At 37.6% G+C, this 21606-nt stretch overlaps 1 protein-coding gene across 13 annotated transcripts in view; it reads right to left on the bottom strand.

Annotated features, from left to right (window-relative positions):
• The window catches only part of SDCCAG8 (SHH signaling and ciliogenesis regulator SDCCAG8), a 245817-nt gene that overhangs the window by 119416 nt on the left and 104795 nt on the right, over nucleotides 1–21606 (bottom strand). For all 13 annotated transcript variants that reach the window (XR_008424699.1, XR_008424700.1, XR_008424701.1 and 10 more), the window contains one exon: nucleotides 6801–6943. Coding sequence is in view for 10 of the 13 variants with exons in the window: in XM_019422827.2 (XP_019278372.2) it covers nucleotides 6801–6943 (143 nt within the window). In the remaining 3 variants the exon portion in view is untranslated. The remainder of the gene's footprint in view (nucleotides 1–6800; nucleotides 6944–21606) is intronic.

Below are 21606 nucleotides of genomic sequence, written 5' to 3'. Positions count from 1 at the left end.
GGTGCACCCCTACCCAGAATGCCCATCGTTCCCATTTTCCTGCTTCCAAAATGCTGCTGAGCTCGTAAGACGCTGTCCAGTTCTCTGTCCCTGTAATACTTTATCTGGAATCTCCCCTCTGGATCTTTTCATTTATCTCACCAACTCTGTGTATTTTCTTTTCTTCCCTAGCAGCCTGTAAGTTTCTGAGGGCCAGCATCTGAAGCTATTTTATATTTCTGCCTCCTAACATCCCTGGCACAGTGTCTTGCGATAGGATATGCTTCACGTGGAATGAGCAAATAAATGAGCAGATATTTTAAGATGTGTTTGAAAGTTTGTTATGGAAAAGGAAGAAGTCATTTGAATAAGACTAGTAATAAAGACATAACTGGAAGAAGGAAGCCTCGCTTTTGTTTTCATGTATGCTAGGCTATATACACTTATCGATCATGTTTATTAGGCACTGCTTTCAGAGGGGCCACCTCTCAATTACAAAAAATGCTAATTTGGAAGTGTGTGTGTGTTTAAGAGGGAAAGAGAGAGAGGTTTTTAAGGGAGCATATTTAGGTGAGAGCCGTGGTATACTTTATCAACCCTACTTGAATTGTCAGAATGTCTATCATTTGATCCTGCTATAAACATGTATGTTCAGGGGCGCCTGGGTGGCTCAGTCAGTTGAGAGACTGACTTCGACTCAGGTCATGATCTCATGGTTTGTGAGTTCGAGCCCCGCGTCGGGCTCTGTGCTGGCAGCTCAGAGCCTGGAGCTTGCTTCTGATTCTGTGTCTCCCTCTCTCTCTGCCCCTCCCTCACTCATGCTCTGTCTCTCTCTGTCTCAGAAATAAATAAACATTAAAAACAATTTTTTTAAAAAAAATGTATGTTCATGCAAAGTTAAAAATGAAAACAAAAAGCTATTTCCGTCTTACCTCCATCTTACATTTTTACCCTGATATATTTTAGTATATCAATGTACTAAATTATATTAATATATCAATATATTAATATAATAATTATGTTCAGCATATCAGTATACTATATCTGTATTAATACTGTTGAAAGAATAGTCATAAACTTGCAAAACACTGGCCGTCCCTGTAATGACTTACTAAGCTTCAACTCTTCGCAAAGGGCTGAGCCAGGTGCTTGGAGAAATAGAACATTAATAAGACCTCCCACCCTCATTCCAGAAGGGAAGAAAAGCAAGTACTTAAAAGCCTTCAGAGTATTAATTCATTTTTTTCGGATTTTCACTGTCCCTGTCCCTGTTTGGAGGGATTCACTCAGGGGCAGAGCCTTCAGCTCTGAGTGGGAAGGAAGATTCAGAGGGAAATGTGCTCCCCTGTGGCAGGGCCATCTGGGAGGGCGACAGTGGAAAACTCAGGACTTTGGACAGACCTGGAAAGGAAGGTAAGATTACAATAGGGCTAGAGAAGGTCATAGGGGTATTCTAAGTGTGCAATTCGTCTGTGTCACTGGCACGCAAGCGAGGAAAAAACTGGAGGGGCTGGATACCTGCCCCCCCGCACTACCCTCAGTGGTCTGAATCCTCTGAAGCAGCGCCACCCAATGGAAGGTTTCGGCAGCAGGTGACAGAGTCAAAGCAGAGCTTAAAAACCTTCAACTGGCAGAGGCTTGAGGAACAGACTGGGAGGATGTTACAGGGGAACGTTTCCGTGGCCCTTGTGAGAGGTCAGCAGAGCCTAAGTTACGATAAATATAAATAAATTGGAGGCATGAAGGACGCTTCGATGAAATCTTTGAAATTCAAACTAAGGAAAGGTCTTAAACAAAGAATACTCCAAGCAATTTAAATGCCTAATGTCAGGAAATAAGGCACTTCATAATGGGGTGTCTTAAATTACTGTTAGAATCATTGACTGTTGGGGCTAGAAGGAAACTCAAAAATCAGTTTGTAACCTCATTTTATAGGCAAGCAAGCAGGTTCAAAGAATTAAGTAACTTTTCAAAAGTTACAAAGATAGCGAATGCCCCAGGAAAGGATTCCCAAACTCCACTTTGTATCCCTTGGACGCCTGGGTAGGGGGCTGCCCTAAGAAAAGCATGTGGCTTTGTTATTCCATCCTGTGCATCATTCTATATTATGTCCTTATTTATTTTTGAGAGAGAGAGAGAGAGAGAGAGAATGAGAATGAGCAGGGGAGGGGCAGAGAGAGAGGGGGACAGAGGATCAGAAGCAGGCTCTTCCCTGACAGCAACAAGCCCCATGCGGGCTTCAGACTCACAAACCTTGAGATCATGACCTGCGCCGAGGTTGGGCTCTCGACGTCCCCAGGCGCCCCTCTGTTTTGTTCTCTTGTGCCCTGATGTCCCCTTCAGTATCCTTGGCTGGTGGCTCTTTTCCATCCTACTCTACAAGCATGGCCCTCTCGTGCTTTCACCCATCTCCTTGGCTACAACTAGTAGCTTTATGTCGAAGCATCCAGCGAAGAGTCTCAGGTCTTGACCTTTCTCCTCACACTGGACCTGCACTGCACATCTCCACTCAAGTCCCAAAACACAGTGTATTATTTTTCTCTGTTGCTCCTTTTAAGTTTTCCAGTTGAACTAATGGTTCATCCAGTTAACATGGGAGTCACCTTTAATTCTGGCCTCTCTCATTTGCTACCCCATGCCTCCTGTTTGTTTTGTTTTGTTTTTAATGTTTATTTATAGTGGAGACAGAGAGAGACAGCATGAGCAGGGGAGGTGCAGAGAGAGAGGGAGACACAGAATCTGAAGCAGGCTCCAGGCTCCGAGCTGTCAGCACAGAGCTTGACACGGGCTCAAACCCATGAAACATGAGATGAAGACCTGAGCTGAAGTCAGGTGTTTAACCAACTGAGCCACCCAGGTGCCCCTACCCTAAATGCTTCTTAAAGATGCTATTTTCCTTCTGTTTTACTGGCAAAGCCATGCCCGGGATTCATTACTAACCCCTGGACTTACATTTGAATCCAGGCCCTTGTCAAGCGTCTCTTTGTCGGCCAATCTACAATTAACTTCCATTTACCTTCTTTAAGTACATTTTTGGGGGCACCTGGGTGGCACAGTTGGTTGAGTGTCCAACTCTTGATTTCGGCTCAGGTCATGATCCCAGGGTCATGGAATCAAGCCCCTGTCAGGCTCTGCACTGAGCGTGGAGCTTGTTTTGAGATTCTCCCTCTCTCTCTCTCTCTCTCTCTCTCTGCCCGTCTCCTACTCTCTCTAAATTAAAAAAAATTAAATAATTTAAAAAAAATAAATAAATACATATTTGAACCCTTATAGTCCAAGCTCTCTTGCCTTCTTCCTTGAACTGTACAGCCTCCTAACTGAGGGGTTGGTAAATTTTCTCTGTCAAGGGCCAGATGATAAATATTTTAAGGTTTTGAGGACCATACTCAATTCTGCCATAATAGTCTTAGTACATAATGCATAAGGGATAATCATGGCTGTGTCCAGTAAAACTTTAGTTATGGATATATAATTTTTACATGTCACAAAACATTATTTTTCTTTTGTTTTTTTCCCTAACCATTTAAAAATATAAAACCCCTTTTTAGCTCATGGCCCAAAATAGACAACAGGCCATGTTTGCAGGCCGTAGTTGCTGACTCTGCCGTAACTGGTCCTCCTGTTCCCACATCAGCTCTCTGAGTTTGCTCTCCACACTGCTGAGTCTGAACACCAACCCAAAGAGTTGACCATGTTGACAGCCTTGCTTAAATACATCAAGAGTAACCCATTACTCTCAGAATGGCCCAAACTGCAGAATACAGATCACAAGGCCCTTCCTCTGGTCCCTGTTTGCCTCTCCTGGCTTATCCCCTGCCAAACATCTAACCTGATTGTAGAGTTTATATTTCCTCTCAGCTTCATGTCTGTACATATATATCGCTCCATCCACCTTCTTCTACTTTGAGAACTGCTACTCAAGAACTTATTAATCACAATAGCTACCAAACATCTCCTCTTCCAGAAAGCTTTCCCTATCATCTTCACCTCCAATGTACAACGAGCCGATTCTTCTTCCTAGGTGCTCCTGTGGTAGTATTTATTCCTGTTACTGTATTTTTATCACACTCTGCTATAACTGCATATATAGAGCTGGCTCTGTACTAGAGTGTGAGCAACCTAAGGATAAGAACTGAATCTTATGTTTTTCTCTATGCCCAAGACCAAGCAATGTACTTGAAAGATACTAGGTGTCCAATAAATAGATGGTGGATGAGTAAATGTTGTACTTACCAGCTGGGTACTTCCATAAATGTTCAATTTCTATTTTCCTTTTTTTTTTTTTTTTTTTTTTTTTTAAGTAATCAGTATATCCAACATGGGGCTCGAACCCACAACCCAGAGATCAAGAGTCTCATGCCCCAGTGATGGAGCCAGCTGGGCGCCCCTCTATTTTCCGTGTTTAAGTCCAAGTGGACAATAAAGGGAAATAGCAAACAAGTGATGGGTTATTTTTGTTTCAGATTGCTCTACGGATTAATATGCTAGTTTATACGTTTCCTTTCCCTAGATCACCTCCATCCTTATCTTGTCATTACTTACAACATTGTTTTCATATTCTATGTCAAACTTTGTTTAGACTATGTCATTCGAAACGTTAAAGTTAAGGCTAAGTGAAGAGCTACCTGTGTGGAATGTATTTATTTCCACTGGTCTACATGGGAAAAGAAGACATAATGTTTCTCAGCCACATACTTGAGTATACCGAATCAATACAGAATGTTGAGGGAAAGCAAATTCTAAAAAGCCCAAAAAAGTGTATCAGAAATATTTAGCCCAACAACCACATCCCATTTTTAGAGCAAAAGAGAGATACACATAGTTCTTTGCTTTTTTAATTGTCCTCTTTAAATTTATGAATGTGGATTTTATAAAACGTGAACGCAGACTAAATGTAATATGCTTACAAAAGAGTACTGCACTCAGAAAATGGGTAATTTTTTTCTGTAAAACTAGTTTTCAATTTCTGTAGACTAGCTGTAAATAAAGCCCAACAGAAAAAGCTTTCTATGGAACCAAGCAACACCATTTTCCTCAAGAACAAAGGAATTAGTTACTACGAGTCCATTTTCAGCAGTCGCTGTACCTTAAATATGCTCCTCTTACAAGAAACTGGTCTTGTCAGACAGTACAAATTGATACGGTGCAGGAACACTCCCTACAGGACTTCGACTTCAGAAATTAACTCTCTAAGACAGAATGGCGAAGGGAACAAAACCAGCATTAATATTTATTTACTGAAGCCCAGCCACACTGAGACGTTAAAGGCTGTCCCGTTTCTGTCGTTGGCAGTGCTTAGCACACAAATGGTTGTTTCAGAAGAACAACTATTAACTATCATGACACAGCTAAATTTCGAAACTTCTAAGATTAAATAATCCATAGGAACTATCTTGACATTACATTCTCAGGTCTACAGAACAACACTTTGAACGGGCATGAAAAGAACAGCTATTATTCTGTAGGAGTAAGCAGTTTCTTCTCATAAAAAGTGTTTTATCTATTGGGATTTTTCCAGATATCACACATGTATAAATGATTTATTTTCTTTCTTTCTTTTTCTCTCTCTCTTTCTTCTCTTTCTCTTGCATTGTTTAAAAGCGAAGTTGGCAAACCATTTGGAATATTATCATAACAAAATGTTTTTAACAAAGTTTGATTTTAACAGAACTAGAGGCATCTTAACACTAACCCAAAACTTTGGGAGGTTCACCAACCCCTAGAATATTTTTTTCTCCAAATGCAGGCTGTTCAAGTGGTGCTTTTCCTCCATCTGTTATCATACCGTGCTCAGAATTACATTGTCATATTTAATGTAAAAGGGATCAGTCCCCTTTCGTAGTTTAAATTCAACATATTACTATGATGAAAAGACCAGGGATTTTCTAATTTATGAGCCACATCAAAGCTTATAAACTTACATGTGTATTTAGACAAAGTTCTCTGTAAAAACGGAAAAACTGTAAGAACTGAACAAACCTAAATGCTTGATCTGAAAAATGAAAAATCGTACTAGAATTCAAAGGGAGAAGAAACCACTTATATGGGTAACATGAAATTTTACAATCTCTATTTGAATTTCTGTGTATATGCATTTGTGTGCGTGTGTGTGTGTGTGTGTGTGTGTGTGCGTGTGTGTGTTTTCCACACAGCAAATTATACAGCGCTTGCTACCTAAAATGTCTCATCGTAACCCAGGGCTGAGCTATATGTTCACTAAAGTTTCACAACATTGACAATCACCTCACAGTACCTCATGACAGAAGCCATGTAATTTGAGACCACAGTGGTACAGGGCACAGTTATAATAACCGTTTGAACATGAACAGTGTCAATCAATTCCATCTCTAAATTCTATACCTTCTTAGGACTCAGGTTCCTTATTTTGTATCAGTTACATCTCAGTTTGCATCTTGGGATGCCTTCTACTTGGGTCTCTTTCACCACTGACAGTATCTGATTCTTTTCCTAAATATATTTCCTCAGATCTTTCAGTTCAACATTTTTATTAGACACAGAATTAACAGGAGAGGTACTGGTGGTGGTAGGAGGAACATGTCATGTTGCTCATCTTGATAGAGAATCACCTAAATATTTGAGCATTGCCGATGAAAGGTTTTGTAATATATCATAATTCCCTGCCACACTTATCATTCACATGTCTGGGTGTTTTGCTTTCCACATCTCCACTTCTCTTAATATGCCTGAAAGCTGTGTGTGAATTGAATGACTAAGACGAACTCTAACAACTGTTTGGAAGCCGGTGGCAAAAATCAGTGGGATGGAATTGGTGCTCTGGCGCGTAATGGGATTAGGGGTACCTGGTGAGGTGCAGTTGGTGCTGCGACTCGCTCAGCAGATCTGTCAGTTGCAGGCACTCCTCTCTGGCCCCGGCTGCCTTCTGCTGCTCCCGTTCCAAGTGCTGTTTGCTTTCACTGACTTCTAATCTCAATTTCTCTATTTCCTTAGGTAGAGAGGGGGCGGGGGGGAAGCATCCACATAAACTATATGCACTTGAATTCAAAATTATCTCATTTTTATTTTCGCCATGAATTTTAATGGGATGAAAAATTATTAGAAAATTTAGGCTAGCTTCCATTTTATGACAAAGGGAATTAACCCAGCCAAAAATGCACATTAGTGAGGTTTTTTTGGATCGTAAGATGAAGTCTAATTTCAGAAATGAAATGATTAAATGAGAGTAGTCAAAATGGATAATCTGCACTTTCATTCTTAAGGCTTGGTCCTTTTAAAAACAGTATTAACTTAAAAATGTCACCACTTTAAAAATACATTTTCATTTGTGAGATTAGATCAGATACATGCAGTGATTTACTTCAAATATGTGACTCTGTTCTGAAAGGTATATTTATGGTTTCATTTGGATGTTTTGAAAGCCAAACTGAAGGGTAAATTGTTACACCTTTTAAAAAAAATGTGAGGTGTAAAAGAAGGCATCATTATGATGCTCAACATTATTTGGAAAAAAATACTTTTTAGGAAAAAAAATATAGCATGAGAACCTTCAAGCCTTTAGAGTATATGAGATTTCTGAGCTAAAACAATATTACACTAAAATTGCATTAAAAGGCAACAAAAGCACTCTACAGTTAATAAATATGAACATCTAAAATATATAAAAATTTATGATATATAAAAATTTATGATATATAAAAATTTATGATTCTCTAGTCTCAGGATGAAATTATCCCTGTCTTACTGAAACTCAAATATTTTGAAGCAAAAATACCTTATATGGAACACAGTTTTAAATAGTTCACACATTAAAGGATAATTATTTATTTATCATACAACATCTATAAATTAACAAAAAATAAAAGATAGATCTTCAGACTATTAAATCCAGAAAAAAAAAAAAAAGGGGAAAGTAAAGGGTAGAAACATTTTCAAATTCAACAGAAAGCAAGAAGCAATTTTAATTCACAAAAATGCAATCTCCTTTTGGAAAACAAAATCATGTCTAAGTGTTTTGAACTTAGTATTTAAGTACATCTCAATTTCCTCATATCATTACTCAATATGCTCAAACTACATTTAATGCATCAGGAAGATAAACTAAATGATTTGTTTTTTTGACATTTATCACATATAAATACCAGTTTATCCCCATAAAAACTGTACATTGCCAGCAACTTAATAAAACAACTTACAAGTTCTCAGATATTGTTTTATTTTTAAAAACCTATGTAATCATGAACCTATCACTTACATTCAGAGTAGATTTTCTGTATCTTTCAGATTAGAACACTAAATGAAACTGACCTGTTTCTTTAAAAATTTCAAACTGATAAAGCTATACCAATTTATTTCTAATCCCATAATTTAATATAATTAAGGAAATGAAAAAACGTGAATGTCTATTAAGTTTTATTTGCCTAACGTTTACAAAATTAACAAAGGCAAACATGTATAGAATCGGAATAAGATGTTGACTTTAAAACTTCAAAAATTCACTCACTAATTTTTTACACAGTGCTACATGCAAGAAACCACACTGAATATTATGGTGGGCTCAGAGTTTCCATCTCTATACTCAGGAGTTAATTCAGATGGGTAAATGAGACATATACATATACAGAAAACTATCAAAATACAAAGCACATAAGAAACAACAAGTGAGCAGTAGAGAGAATCTGTGCTTCAGTAGGTCAGATTAGGGATATATTAGCATGGGCAAGAAAAGTGGGAAAGAAGGTAAGGGCACATTAACTCATGGAATGATAGATGAGACCACATTGTGAAGAGTCTTAAATTCTAGACAAATTAAAGCTGTATTTTTCTTATAGATAATGGAGAGATATTAATGGTTCTAAAAGGTACTCAATATGAGAGAAGCTGAGCTTTAAAACAATGAGAGAAATGTTTATGGTCAATTTAAGATGGCAGAGACTGGCGGAAGGAAGACCATGAAGAGATAGTTGCAATATTCCGGATATAAGAATAGAGACACTTCAAACAAACATAAAGAGAACATGGTGAATATACGGAAATAAAAGGAAAGCTATCATGAGACATCAAAGATGACTCCAGAATTATGAATTCTGCCAAAAAATTACAGGAATGGAAAATTTATAAAATCCCCAACTTTCTTAAAAAGAAAAGATGCAACAATTTTTTATAAGCTTGACACAGCTCTGGCACTTTCCAGCCCTGTGAGCTTGGATGAATCACTCAACTGTTAATCAGATTGTTCAGTCCACAATGGAAGTTATGGCTGCAGCCGGCTCTGAAAGCTATCATAAAGATTAAATGAGATGATGACTAGTTAGCAGAGTGTCCAGCACATAGTAAGAGCTGAATAAAAGACAGCTAGTGCTGCTATTGCTGATTTTTTTTCTCTTTCAAGAACAGCACAGTGGTAAGTAGATAAAATGATCTTCCTAAGGATATATGGCTATCACAGAGGACTAAAGAGTTCTTGACCTAATTCAATAAAATTTCCCCCATAAATCCGATGAGAGCTGAATAAAACTTTATTATAATTTCAAAATGCAAAAAGCATTTTTGTTAGATGGAAAATTACTGCCTTCTTCTGATTATCTGTGCCAGAAAAAGAGCTTATTGGTGCAGATAATCAAAATCAACAAATAGCATAACCAGCTGGACCAGGGCTCAACACTCACTCCCTGAGTCAGGAAAATCTGCCATGGCACCAACTCCAACAGTTAGAAGAGGACTCTCTTGCCAGAAATGCCATGCTCCCACTGGCAGGATAACCCTTTGCCTCACCCAACTAGGTCAGCGCTGCTTCCTTGGCTGTATACAGTGGTTCAGGGATGAAGGACCAACAACAGTCATAGGCCAGTGGTACGTTACTCCCAAAGCACACTATTAACCTGCAGTGTCTACAGTGCAACTTGATGCGGCCATCTCTTGGCCAACTGGGCAAAGACAAGTCCAGATAGCTTTACGCTTTACCAAAAGATAAACAGTAAAACCTTGGATTGCGAGTAATTTGCTCTGTGAGTCTTCCGTAAGATGAGCAAGTATTTCTAATAAATTTTAACTTGATAAAGCGATGCTGAACGTCACATGATCACAACTGAGCCAATGGTTTTCTCTCTCTCTCTCTATGTAGGATTGTGGGTGATCATCTCCCATGCTCAGATGCTCAGTCTCAGGCCGCGATGTTTGGCAGAAATCAGTGACATTTCAGAATGTTGGAAGGTGACCACAATAGGCACTAGTGTATTTATTGTCACTTCAAAGCAACCTATGGACAGTCCTTTGCTTTTCCATGCAAGAGTAAGCTTGAAATGCTTTGCTTCATTCTAGGTCAGGCTGCCTGCAGATAGAGACTGTTTTTTCTTCTGCCTTATTGCCAGTTACATTAAATACAGTATATGACAAGAGTTTAATACTGTACTGTAGTCAAGGTCCATTAGTGATATTGAAAGTCGTCCTACACAATAACTCTCCTTTCTCTTGTCTCCCTCACACCAGCCATGAAAGTTTTCAAAGGTAAATGGAGGTTAATTTGCTTATTTTTCTTTATTATTTTGTATTATATTACAGTACGGTAATCATTTTTATATGAATATTTTTGGGTGGTGGAATGAATCATCTGAGTCTCCATTATTTCCTATGGGGAGAATTTGCTTTGATATAAAAGTGCTTTGGATTACAAGCATGTTTCCAGAACAAATTTTGCTTTCAAACCAAGGTTTTGCTGTACTTCCAGTCATGAATGTAACCACCAGAACAACTAAAAATAGAAACTGTTAAAAGGGCTACAGTTGCCTGGGTGGCTCAGTTGGTTAAGTGTCCAACTTCAGCTCAGGTCATGATCTCACGGTTCATGAGTTCGGGTCCAATGTTGGGCTCTGTGCTGATAGCTCAGAGCCTGGTGCCTGCTTCAGATTCTGTGTCTCCCTCTCTCTCTGTCCCTCCCTCACTTGTGCGCTCTCTCTCTCTCTCAAAAATAAACATTAAAAAAAAATTTTTTTAAAAGTGCTAACTCAGGACAATCATACCACAGATGGGGTATCAAGAAAGGGAGACTTTTTACTGTTTATCTATAGTCTTCTGTAGTATAGGAGTTTTTTTTTCTTAATCATAGACATATGTAACTTTATTTTTATTACTTATTAAATTTTCATATCAGAGCACTTCACTTTACCTAAGTCAAATAATACTCAACTACTCATAACAAAGAAGGGCAGTGCCCACGCTCTTCCCCACACCCACCTCCAAGCCCGATCATCAATGGCCCATCCGATCCACTCTTCTGATATGTATCTTCATATTTTTATGTGACATACTTATAATGTTATTTCTTGATTTTATAATATTAGACATTACCTGTTACCTCCCTACATTAAAAAAGTAACAATTTAGGTCACTCAACATACTTATCTCATCTTCCCATATAACAATTTTGGTTAAATCCTTAGTCAATAGTTCTTTTACATTATGGTTATAGAAATATTGTTCACTCCTAAGACAAACCTTATTTTGATTAAATTTTTTGTACAATATTTTATTATTTCTGGAATTAATTGCCTACTTTTTAATAGCTTATTTTTCTAGGTAACTGACATTTTTTTCCCCAATATTCAAAAAGATCTGTCACATACCCATCAATATTATTTTTTCAGATAACAAAACACATCAGATAAATTATCAGTTCCTTTTAAAATTTCCCCCTAGATATATCCTTCTTGGTGCCTTATGTCTGGCCTGGTTGATCTCTGTCTTGGGGCAAGCCTTAGACATGCTCCTATTAGAGTTTCATGTTTTCTGGGTTATAAGTCATCCTGTTTTTCAGTTTACATCCTTTTTTAGTTAAAGTACATTCTTCAGGCAACTTTCATAAGTAAGAATATCTGAATAATACCTTTTTAAAAAGTATTTGTATGCCTGAAATGCCATTTTTCTAGCTATACATTTGACAGTTTGGCTAGGTATAAAAATCTATGTTGAAATAAATTTTTACTCAGGATTTTTAAGGGGTTACTCCATTGTCTTAAAGATTCTAACACGCAATTGAAAAGTCCTATGCCATTCTGATTCTTAATACTTAGTCTGTGATTTTTTTTGTTTGTTTGTTTCTGAAAGCTTTTATATTAATTTCTTTTTCCCTGGAATTTTGCAATTTTACAGTGTGGACCTTGGAATGGCCTTTTTTCATGTTTTGTGCTTGTTTTTCAGTAGACCTTTCAATCTGGAGGCTGTTCTCCTTAGTCTGGGGAATTTTTCTTGTATTATTATTTAAAAATATTTTGATGTCATACATTTTAGTATTTCCTCTTCTTGGAACTCCCAGACATTGGTTTTTCACTCTGTTGGATTTATCATCTAATTTCCTTATGCTTTCTATCTCACCTTTTGATTCTAACTTCTGGAAGACTGTGTTGACTTCATCTTCCAAAGCTTCTACTGAATTTCTGAAAAGATTTCTACCACATTTTTCATTTCCACGAGATATTTCTTGTTTTCACTGTTTTACATAGCATGCAATTTTTACCTTATGGATATATCTCATCTCTCTATTAGAATATTAGAGTATTTTAAATATTCTCCTCTGCTCATTACATATTGCTTCAATTTCCTTTTCCTCTGTTCATCCATTTTTAGCCAATCCCCTGTGTTAGAGGCTTTCTTCAAATGCATGGTGATACCTGGCTGTCATTTCACATTCAGAATGAAGTAGTGAGCAAAAATGGTTTTTGGGTAATGTGCCAGTTTAGATTATTGTTCAGAAAAATTTCACTTCTATCTCCCTTCCACTAGGAATGGAATATACTATCCCTTCCTAATGACTTTGGGCTTGGCCATGTGATTTCACTTAGCCAATAAAAATTTTGTGGCTATAATGTAAGCAAAAGCCATAAATACTTCACTTCCATATTCTAGTGATTCTCCATTAGAAAAGTATGCCCTGGACAGTTGCTACCCCTTTTGCCTGGACTGAAGAATAAATACATGTGGAGCAGAACCAAACCCAAACCACAGCCCAGACAACCCACAACTCATAACCTGAAGCAGAGCCACTGAGTCAAATGCAGCCTAGATCAGCCGAATCTCAGTTGACCTGAAGATTCATAAAATGAACACAAATGATTGCTATTTTAAGCCATGAGTTTTTTCAGTAGAAATGATTGACAAACCACTTGAAAGGAATATGGAGTGCTACAGCTATCTATTACCTTTAAATGTTATTTGATCCTTAAAACGACTGCATAAAGCATATAGGGCAGGTGTCCCTATTTATTCAAAAAGAAACTGGGGTCAGAGACATTGAATGACGGTTCAAAAGAGTAAATCTAAGCCCTGAACCAGATCTTCTGACATTACTGCCCCCACACCATACCATGTTAAACAATGGCTTTCAATCTTTTTTGTTTCTTTTCTTCAAATAAGACCATACTAAGAAATCCATTTTACATCACAATTCAGAAACATGCACACTTTCACACACATGTTTAAATGTAACTAGCATTTCATAAAACAATATTATGTGTGAAGCACTATGTGTGAAGCACTCAGATATGTCCAATTCCTTCTGATTCTATCCACTTCTTTAAAAAAAAAAAAAAACTTTTGGTTGCAACCTATAATATCGATTTCACAATCCTGCAATTTGAAAAGCATTGTGGGTTTCTGAGAATTAAAAAACATTTTTTTACATAAATTAAGGAGAATCAAATAAAGAGTTTCATTAGGAGAAGCTCTAGTATATATTTTTTCTTGATTTCCTAAGGAAAAAAATATCCAAAGAAATGAATGTAAAACCCATCTGAAAAATATGTCAGCTTAATCTGGAAGGATAACTTTACCTGGAAAGATAAAGTAGCACACATAAACTATTTTAATCCAGTGCTCCCTGCTAATAAACAGAATGTGACTTAAAAATCATGTAATAATTTTTAATACAGGGTAACTGATTCATGTACTGAGGAAGAGAATGGGGACAAAAGCGAAAAATGGAACAGTAAGAAGACCAGAACCCAAGTTCTTGTTAAGTGAGAAAGAACTTGTGGTTTTGCAGCTGAAAAAACTTGACAGTGTGAATTTATCACTCAGAAACCAATGGATAAATTCATAGGATAAGTTTAGAAAGTAAAGTTGTATACGATACTGAAAAATGAGACACAGTAACCTATAACTTGGAAGAGAAATAATAGTTTCTGTCAAGTTCTGTATAGGTAGAAAGAATATACTCATTGGAAATTTAGTATTTGTCAGTTGACACTTGTATTAACTTGCAGATGCTAAGAGTGATTTTACCAAATCACTAATAAGGTTGCGTCTGGAGCTACACTAGCTACCTGTGGCTGTTAAAATTTAACTTAATCAAAATACAAAGTTTAGTTCCTCATTTGCATTAATCACAGGATAAGTGCTCAATATGGATTGTGTCTGCCATACTAGACAGTGCAGGTATAAAATGTTTTCATCATCACAGAAAATTCTACCATAGCACGGCTCTAGAATATAGCAAAATGTGTTTCTGAGACTCACTCTCCACCCTAGACAATTAGAAAAACAGCCTATTGGAATAAAAGGATATTGTAGGAGATTAAACCGTCATTTTGGAAATGGACAAAAATGGTTGCCCTTTTTAGTGTAGATGTGGAAGTTGCTGATACCATTCTGGAAGTTCTATTCGTGGTTATCATTGTTAAGGGCCCACGACATTGATTTAATGTTTTTATGGCAGACCAGATAGTAACACTGATACCAGTCGTCATCTTTGAGTGCTTACCACGTGCCAGGCACTGTCTTAGTTAGCATTTTATATTTTTAAATTTTGTATTTTTAATCTCGTTTTGTGTTCATGACAACCTTGTAAAAATAAGCATCCTATTCCGGTTTTACAGATGAAAAAACTGAAGCTTACAGACGTTTAGTAACTTACATAAGATTATATAGTGGCAGAGCTGGGATTCAAAACTGGGTTCGTCTGATCTCAAGCTCTCTAGTCTTTCCACTCTCCTGTGTATTGTCTCCCTAAGCAAATGTAGATGTTTACAGGAGGTGGAGAGGAAATGATGCAATGTGCTCTCTACAACCTCTTGGCCCACAATTTGGCATGGATAACAAAGACACTGAAAGAGGACATAACTCAGATGGCTTAGATCAAATATCACACCGGCAAACACAAGGATCTCAATTTGCAAAGCCCTGGCCAAGATTAATTTTGAAGAAGCATTTCTCCATGAGACGTTAGCAGTGGTGATCTGAAGTAGAGTGTGGATTTGCTTTGCCGAGGGTCACGGTTTCTATCTTCTACAACAGAGTGACTCCACGCCAGCCTAAGAATCAATATGGCCTTGACCTTTCAGTCTTTCAGGTACAATATGTAACATCTTGGTGAAACTTTTCAGTTTTCTAATTGTTTCTAATGGGACTACTGAATCTATCCTTATTCTAAGAAAATGTTCTTTAAAGAATTTTAACAAGAGGTTTCTTTTTTTCCTTTCCTTAATATTAAGGGAAGTTGTATCAACTGATCACTTATATTCAGAAGCTAAAGTAACTCTCAGACAAAACAAGTGTTCAAAACAGATGAGAAGGGACTGTGGAAGAAAAGAAGTGCCTTTCTAAAAGTATGTATCCAGAGAAAAGGAAAATTGAAGTCATCTAAAATAAAATTGATTCTGCTGCACTGTGACAATACAGCAGACTCTTTGGTTAAGCCAAACTTAAACCACTGCTCTGTGACGCCAGGAGATTCAAGGGAAAAAATAAGAATCATTTCAGCTCTATAGTCAGTTTACAAAAAAGAGCCCAGGTGATAGCTCTACTTTTTGGGCTGGTTTAGTAAATGCTTTATGCTTGCTAGAGGTAGAGAAATGGCTTGCTTTGTCTTCTCATGAATGCGAATTTCCGTTCATCAGAGACAAAGTATTAAGCCATTCAGAATCTGTAATGTTTTTTCTTTAAAACGCTGAAGTGCCCTAATTCTCTCATGCTCTTTCAGTGTTCTAAAAGGGTAAAATGTTAACAGTGTTCCAATACTTACGTGCTTGCACATTCACATTATAAAGAAAAAGGGAAGAAAGATCTTGACCTTTGGAGTCTGATGATATTATAAGTGTAGCATATTGTGGAAATATTAAGGAGCATTAAGATGACCCAGCACTAAAAAAATTTTTTTTAAAAAGGGGCGCCTGGGTGGCTCAGTTGGTTGGGCATCTGACTTCGGCTCAGGTCATGATCTCGCGGTTTGTGAGTTCGAGCCCCATGTCAGGCTCTGTGCTGACAGCTCAGGGCCTGGAGCCTGCTTTGGATTCTGTGTCCCCCTCTCTCTCTGCCTCTCCCCTGCTCATGCTCTGTCTCTCTCTGTCTCAAAAATAAATAAAACTTAAAAAAAAAAATTTAAGATGACCCCAGATGAGGTAAAATTTGAAATAAGATGTGCTTGTTGGAAAGCCATAAAAAGAGAGGCGATAATTTTTTTCTAGTGATACTTCGCAAAAGTATCATTGGCTAAGAACGACTGGGTGAACTAGGTGCGGGTCTCAGATACCAATGGATAAAGAAGACTCCACACTGTGAGTAAAAAGGTGGACTTAAAGGACACAATGCTAAAATAAATGTTAGGTTCTTAAATTAATGAAATGTAAATATGTAAGTCTGCTAATCGTTGACCATACCAGTTATTGATAGATGTATCCATGATGTGAAGTTTTAACGTTAGCTGAGAATAAATTTTGCATTGGTTCAATACCAGCAAATGTATCAAGAGTTGCACTAAAAAAAGATAGCCATCAATCGCGATGTTACAAAAAGAACCTACCACTTCAGAGGCACACTTGTCACCTGCAGGAGACATTTCTCCTTTGAAGGTCCCCTGTTTCTTCTATGCTATAGTTTGATGCCAAGAGCCCCCGTTGTGTGCAATCTCACATTTCATCTGTGTGGTACATTTCATCTTTGCCTTCATTCATCATGATCACACAATCAGAGGGTTCGGAGCTAATGTTAACTGCAACGCGAGCACACAGTAGAGTTGCAATGTGCAACAGCAAGAGAGAAACGAAAGAAGTGGACATAACTCTGTCCACCATTTATCTCAGTGACTGAACGTCCTGGAATGAATATGAAGAGTGAGACATGGACCTACCGAGCCTCCGGTCAGGTACAGTACGTGTGCACCTCTCACCATATGAGCATCCCGGTACATTAAGTGCAAGTTCATCTAAGAAACAGATGGATTCTTCATACAAATGAGTCCCACACACAAGCCAACTTGTTTATCCCTGGTCCCTGTCTAAATAAATGGCAATCTAATCCAATAATGGAAGTGAAAAAATGCAAATTAGAATTTTTAAGAAAGGATATGAATGTATCCAATGTGGTAGAAATAGAATGCTCTAAACACATATAAAACCAATACATTCCAATCCCTGTGGACTGTGTAAATTATGAGCAATTTGTAAGATTTTCAAAAGTAATTTTGACCACATACAATATTTCCCTTTCAAAGTGAATTTAGAACATAACCCTCTGCTGAAATGTCACTTCGCTATAATGAAATATAGTATATGAAATATACTGAGTTTATTTTAGTAGAATTTATTTCAATAGCTTCACAAATAATTTCAGTTCTATATTCATAAATATTCTAGAAGTTGAAGGGGTCACTTATATTTTATTATATTTAATTGGAGGAATTAATTGCTTTTGCTGTCATTGAAGACTTGGGAATTTGTCCCAACAAATAATCAAGAAACTGCTGTAACCTCAAAGATTGGAAAACAGCTTCCTAACACCACCCCTTATGCCACACACCGCCCCCCCCCACCCCCGCAACTGTGACTTCACTAAATCGCTGGAGAACTAATAGGTTTAAATGTATCAATAAGTAAAAACTTCCTAGGAATGGTTGCTTCATCTCTGACAAACCCACCTAACTGAACTATCATTCAAGAGGATATTTGTGTTTCGTTCATAGCTGAGAGCTATGTTACTGGAGTTATTTTAATAAATTCAAAACACTTCAGATCATTGGCAGTCCTCTGCTTCACAAAGCCGGTAATCCTATGGCATCACCTCTGCTGCACATTTACCATAAAATGCTACATTAGGACAGTTAAATATGAAAGGTCTTGTAATGTTGTTTGTGGAGAAAATAGAACTAAAAAGACTAGTAAAGGTCTATATATTCCTGGGTACATAAAAAGGACATCCTTTAATATCTTGGAACCACCCCAGATTATAACTTAAAAAAAAAAAAAAAAAAAAAAAAAGGAGGGCTTTAAAAAGGTAACAGTTTGGCTTCTTGTTTTCTAGAAGGAAATTTATGTTGGCAATGTACTTAACATTCTAATTTAATAAAAGCAGAAACCATTTTACATTTAAAATGTGAATATATACAATTAACTTTATGGTGATGTAAATTGGTACAACCACTATGGAAGACAGTGTGGAAAGCTCTCAAAAAATTAAAAGTAGAACTAACAAATGATCCAGCAACTCCACTTCTGGGTATTTATCTGAAGGAAACAAAATCACTATCTCAAAAAGATATCTGAACCTTCATGTTCACCGCAGCCTTATTCACAATAATCAAGATATGGACACAACTGGGGCGCCTGGGTGGCTCCAACGGTTAAGCGTCCAACTTTGGCTCAGGTCACGGTTTCATGGTTCGTGGGTTCAAGCCCCACATCTCCAGATCATCTGCCTCCCTCTCTTTCTGCCCCTCCCGTGCTCGTGTGCCCTCTTTCTCTCTCTCTAAAAATAAACATTTAAAAAGAAGGAGATATGGACACAACCTATGTGTCTGTGGATGAATGAACAGATCAAGAAAACGTGATTTTACATACTCAGTCATAAAAAAAGGATGGAAATCCTGACATTTGTGGCAAAACGGATAGACATTGAGGGCATTATGGTACGTAAAGCAAGTCAGACAGAAAGACAAGAATCACACGATGTCACTTACATGTGGAATCTAAAAAAAAAACTGAACTTATAGATACAGACAACAGACAAGTGCAGGGTGGGCCAAACTGTCCAAAGGAACCAACTTCCAGTTAAAAGATAAGTAAGTTCTGGGGATGCAGTGTAGACTACAGTGACTGAAGTTAACATTACCACATTGTATATTTGGAAGCTACTAAGAGAAAAGGTCTTAGGAGCGCTCATCACAAGAAAAAGTGTGTAACTATGTGAAGTGATGGATGTTAACTTACTGTGGTCATCATTTCACAACACACACATACATCAACTCATCAGAGTGTATACCTAAAACCAATACAATGTTATATGTTAACTGTATCTCAATAAAACTGGGGAAATACATTTATTTATTTATTTTTTTTAATTTTTTTTCAACGTTTTTTATTTATTTTTGGGACAGAGAGAGACAGAGCATGAACGGGGGAGGGGCAGAGAGAGAGGGAGACACAGAATCGGAAACAGGCTCCAGGCTCCGAGCCATCAGCCCAGAGCCTGACGCGGGGCTCGAACTCACGGGCCGCGAGATCGTGACCTGGCTGAAGTCGGACGCTTAACCGACTGCGCCACCCAGGCGCCCCATGGGGAAATACATTTAAATATATTCATATATATTTAGGAACACACGTATATTAAATATGCATATATTATACCTTATAATCTATTATATATGTCTGCATGTTTTAAATATGTGTAATATATCCAAATTAGGTTTTAACGTGAATTTAGTAAAATAACAGGGGAGATTAGTTTTTTTTTTTTTAAAAAAAGGCCAAGAAGAAACCGTGACTCCTTCATTCTTCCCGGAAGTGGGGCCATGGTCTTTTGGCCAAGAGGCAGGAGAGTTTGGCTAGTGAAGACAAGCCCAGTTTCTGAGGTGAGGGCGACCCGCACAAAGGAGTCTTTGACCTGTACTTCCCAACAAGTTAATACAATTCTTTTTTATAGTAGCTCTGTACAGAATCCATACTAAAAAATGCTTGACTAACTGTAACCCAGTGCTTTTTAAGGCACTTCAAAAGAAAAATAAACTCTGGGTTGTTTCTCACAAACTGAGCTGCAATAAAAACAGGAAAATCCCTTTTCTTTTCTTCTGTTGTTGTTGATTTTTTTTTTTTTTTGGCTTTCCTTTTTTCTTTTAATTTTTTTAATGTTTATGTTTGTAAATTTTTTAAAATGCTTTTATTTATTTTTAAAGGAGAGAGAGACAGAGCATGAGCGGGGAAGGGGCAGAGGGAGAGGGAGACACAGAATCTGAAGCAGGTTCCAGGCTCTAAGCTGTCAGCTCAGAGCCCGACGCAGGGCTCGAACCCACAAACTGTGAGATCATGACCGGAGCCGAACTCAGACGCTCAACCGACTGAGCCACCCAGGCACCCCAATGTTTATTTATTTTTGAGAGAGAGAGAGAGACAGAGTGCAAACGGAAGAGAGAGAGGGAGACAGAATCTGAAGCAGGCATCAGGCTCTGAGTCTTTTTTTTTTTTTTTTTTAGTATTTATTCATTTTTTGAGAGAGAAAGAGACAGAGCTTGAGGTTGGGGGTGGGGGGGGGGGGCAAAGAGAGAGACACAGAATCCAAAGCAGGGCCCCCACACAGGTATGGAACTCACAAACTGTGAGATCATGACCTGACACTTAACCGACTGAGCCACCCAGGCACCCGGATCTTTTTCCTGTTGGGACATCCTCGCATAAAAAGATTGGTCTTTTCAGGATGCCTGGGTGGCTCACTCAGTTCAACACCGACTTCAGCTCAGGTCATGATCTCACGGTTTGTGAGTTCAAGCTCTGCGTGGGGGTCTGTGCTGACAGCTCAGAGCCCGGAGCCTGCTTCAGATTCTGTCTCCGTCTCTCTCTGCCCCTCCCCTGCTCATGCTCTGTCTGTCTGTGTCTCTCACTCTCATTCGCTTGCTCAAATATAAAGAAACAATAAAAAAAAATTAAGTTTATAAAAAGATTGGTCTTTTCTAAGGCCAAAAAACTATTTCACATGTTTTTCTCTCTTAGGAAAGAGGACTACTCAACAAGTACAAATGCTGGGAGATAAAAGAATTGCTAAAGAAAATATCTATAAATAGCTACTCTAAACTCACATGTTCATTACAATTGTTGACTTTTATTACCATTTGAAAATTGTTTATCACCATTTGAGAAAATCAGCCAAAGCAAAACTAAAATAAAAGAATTCCAATTTAGGAAAACAAACTGTTAACTCTTGTCAGTAATTCCTTCCCCCTAGCCCTCTCTATTCAATACAATAAATATTTTTCAGTGTCTACTAGGTAGTGTCCATCTTACTCTTTCTTGTCCTTTATAACTATTAAAATATAGACTAATTCCCTACCATTGTGATACAAAAAGCAAACTCAACGATATATCTAATTTTTTCATATCATTACCTCCTCAAATTTACAAGCATCTGGGCTATAGTAAATAATAGAAATTGCAGCAACACTCTTGTTTAGTTCTTGTCAAAATTTATAGTAGAAATGTCTTTCAGGTCTTAATCTTAGGGCTCTAGGATTCATGGCATATGTAGTCGAAGCCTAATTTTCACATTACATTACTACATTTTGGGATATATTGTTCCTTCTATCTCTGAATATTAAAGATATTAATATTTTCCAATAACATAATTCACTTGAAAATATACTTAAATATAAGATTAAAATCACTTTGGTCCTATTGTCCACTA

Source organism: Panthera pardus, unplaced genomic scaffold (assembly GCF_024362965.1).
Source record: "Panthera pardus isolate Hobbes unplaced genomic scaffold, ASM2436296v1 HiC_scaffold_21, whole genome shotgun sequence".
NCBI lineage: Eukaryota > Metazoa > Chordata > Mammalia > Carnivora > Felidae > Panthera > Panthera pardus.
Note: the sequence above shows the minus strand (reverse complement) of the source record. Positions and strands in the feature narration are given on the sequence as shown.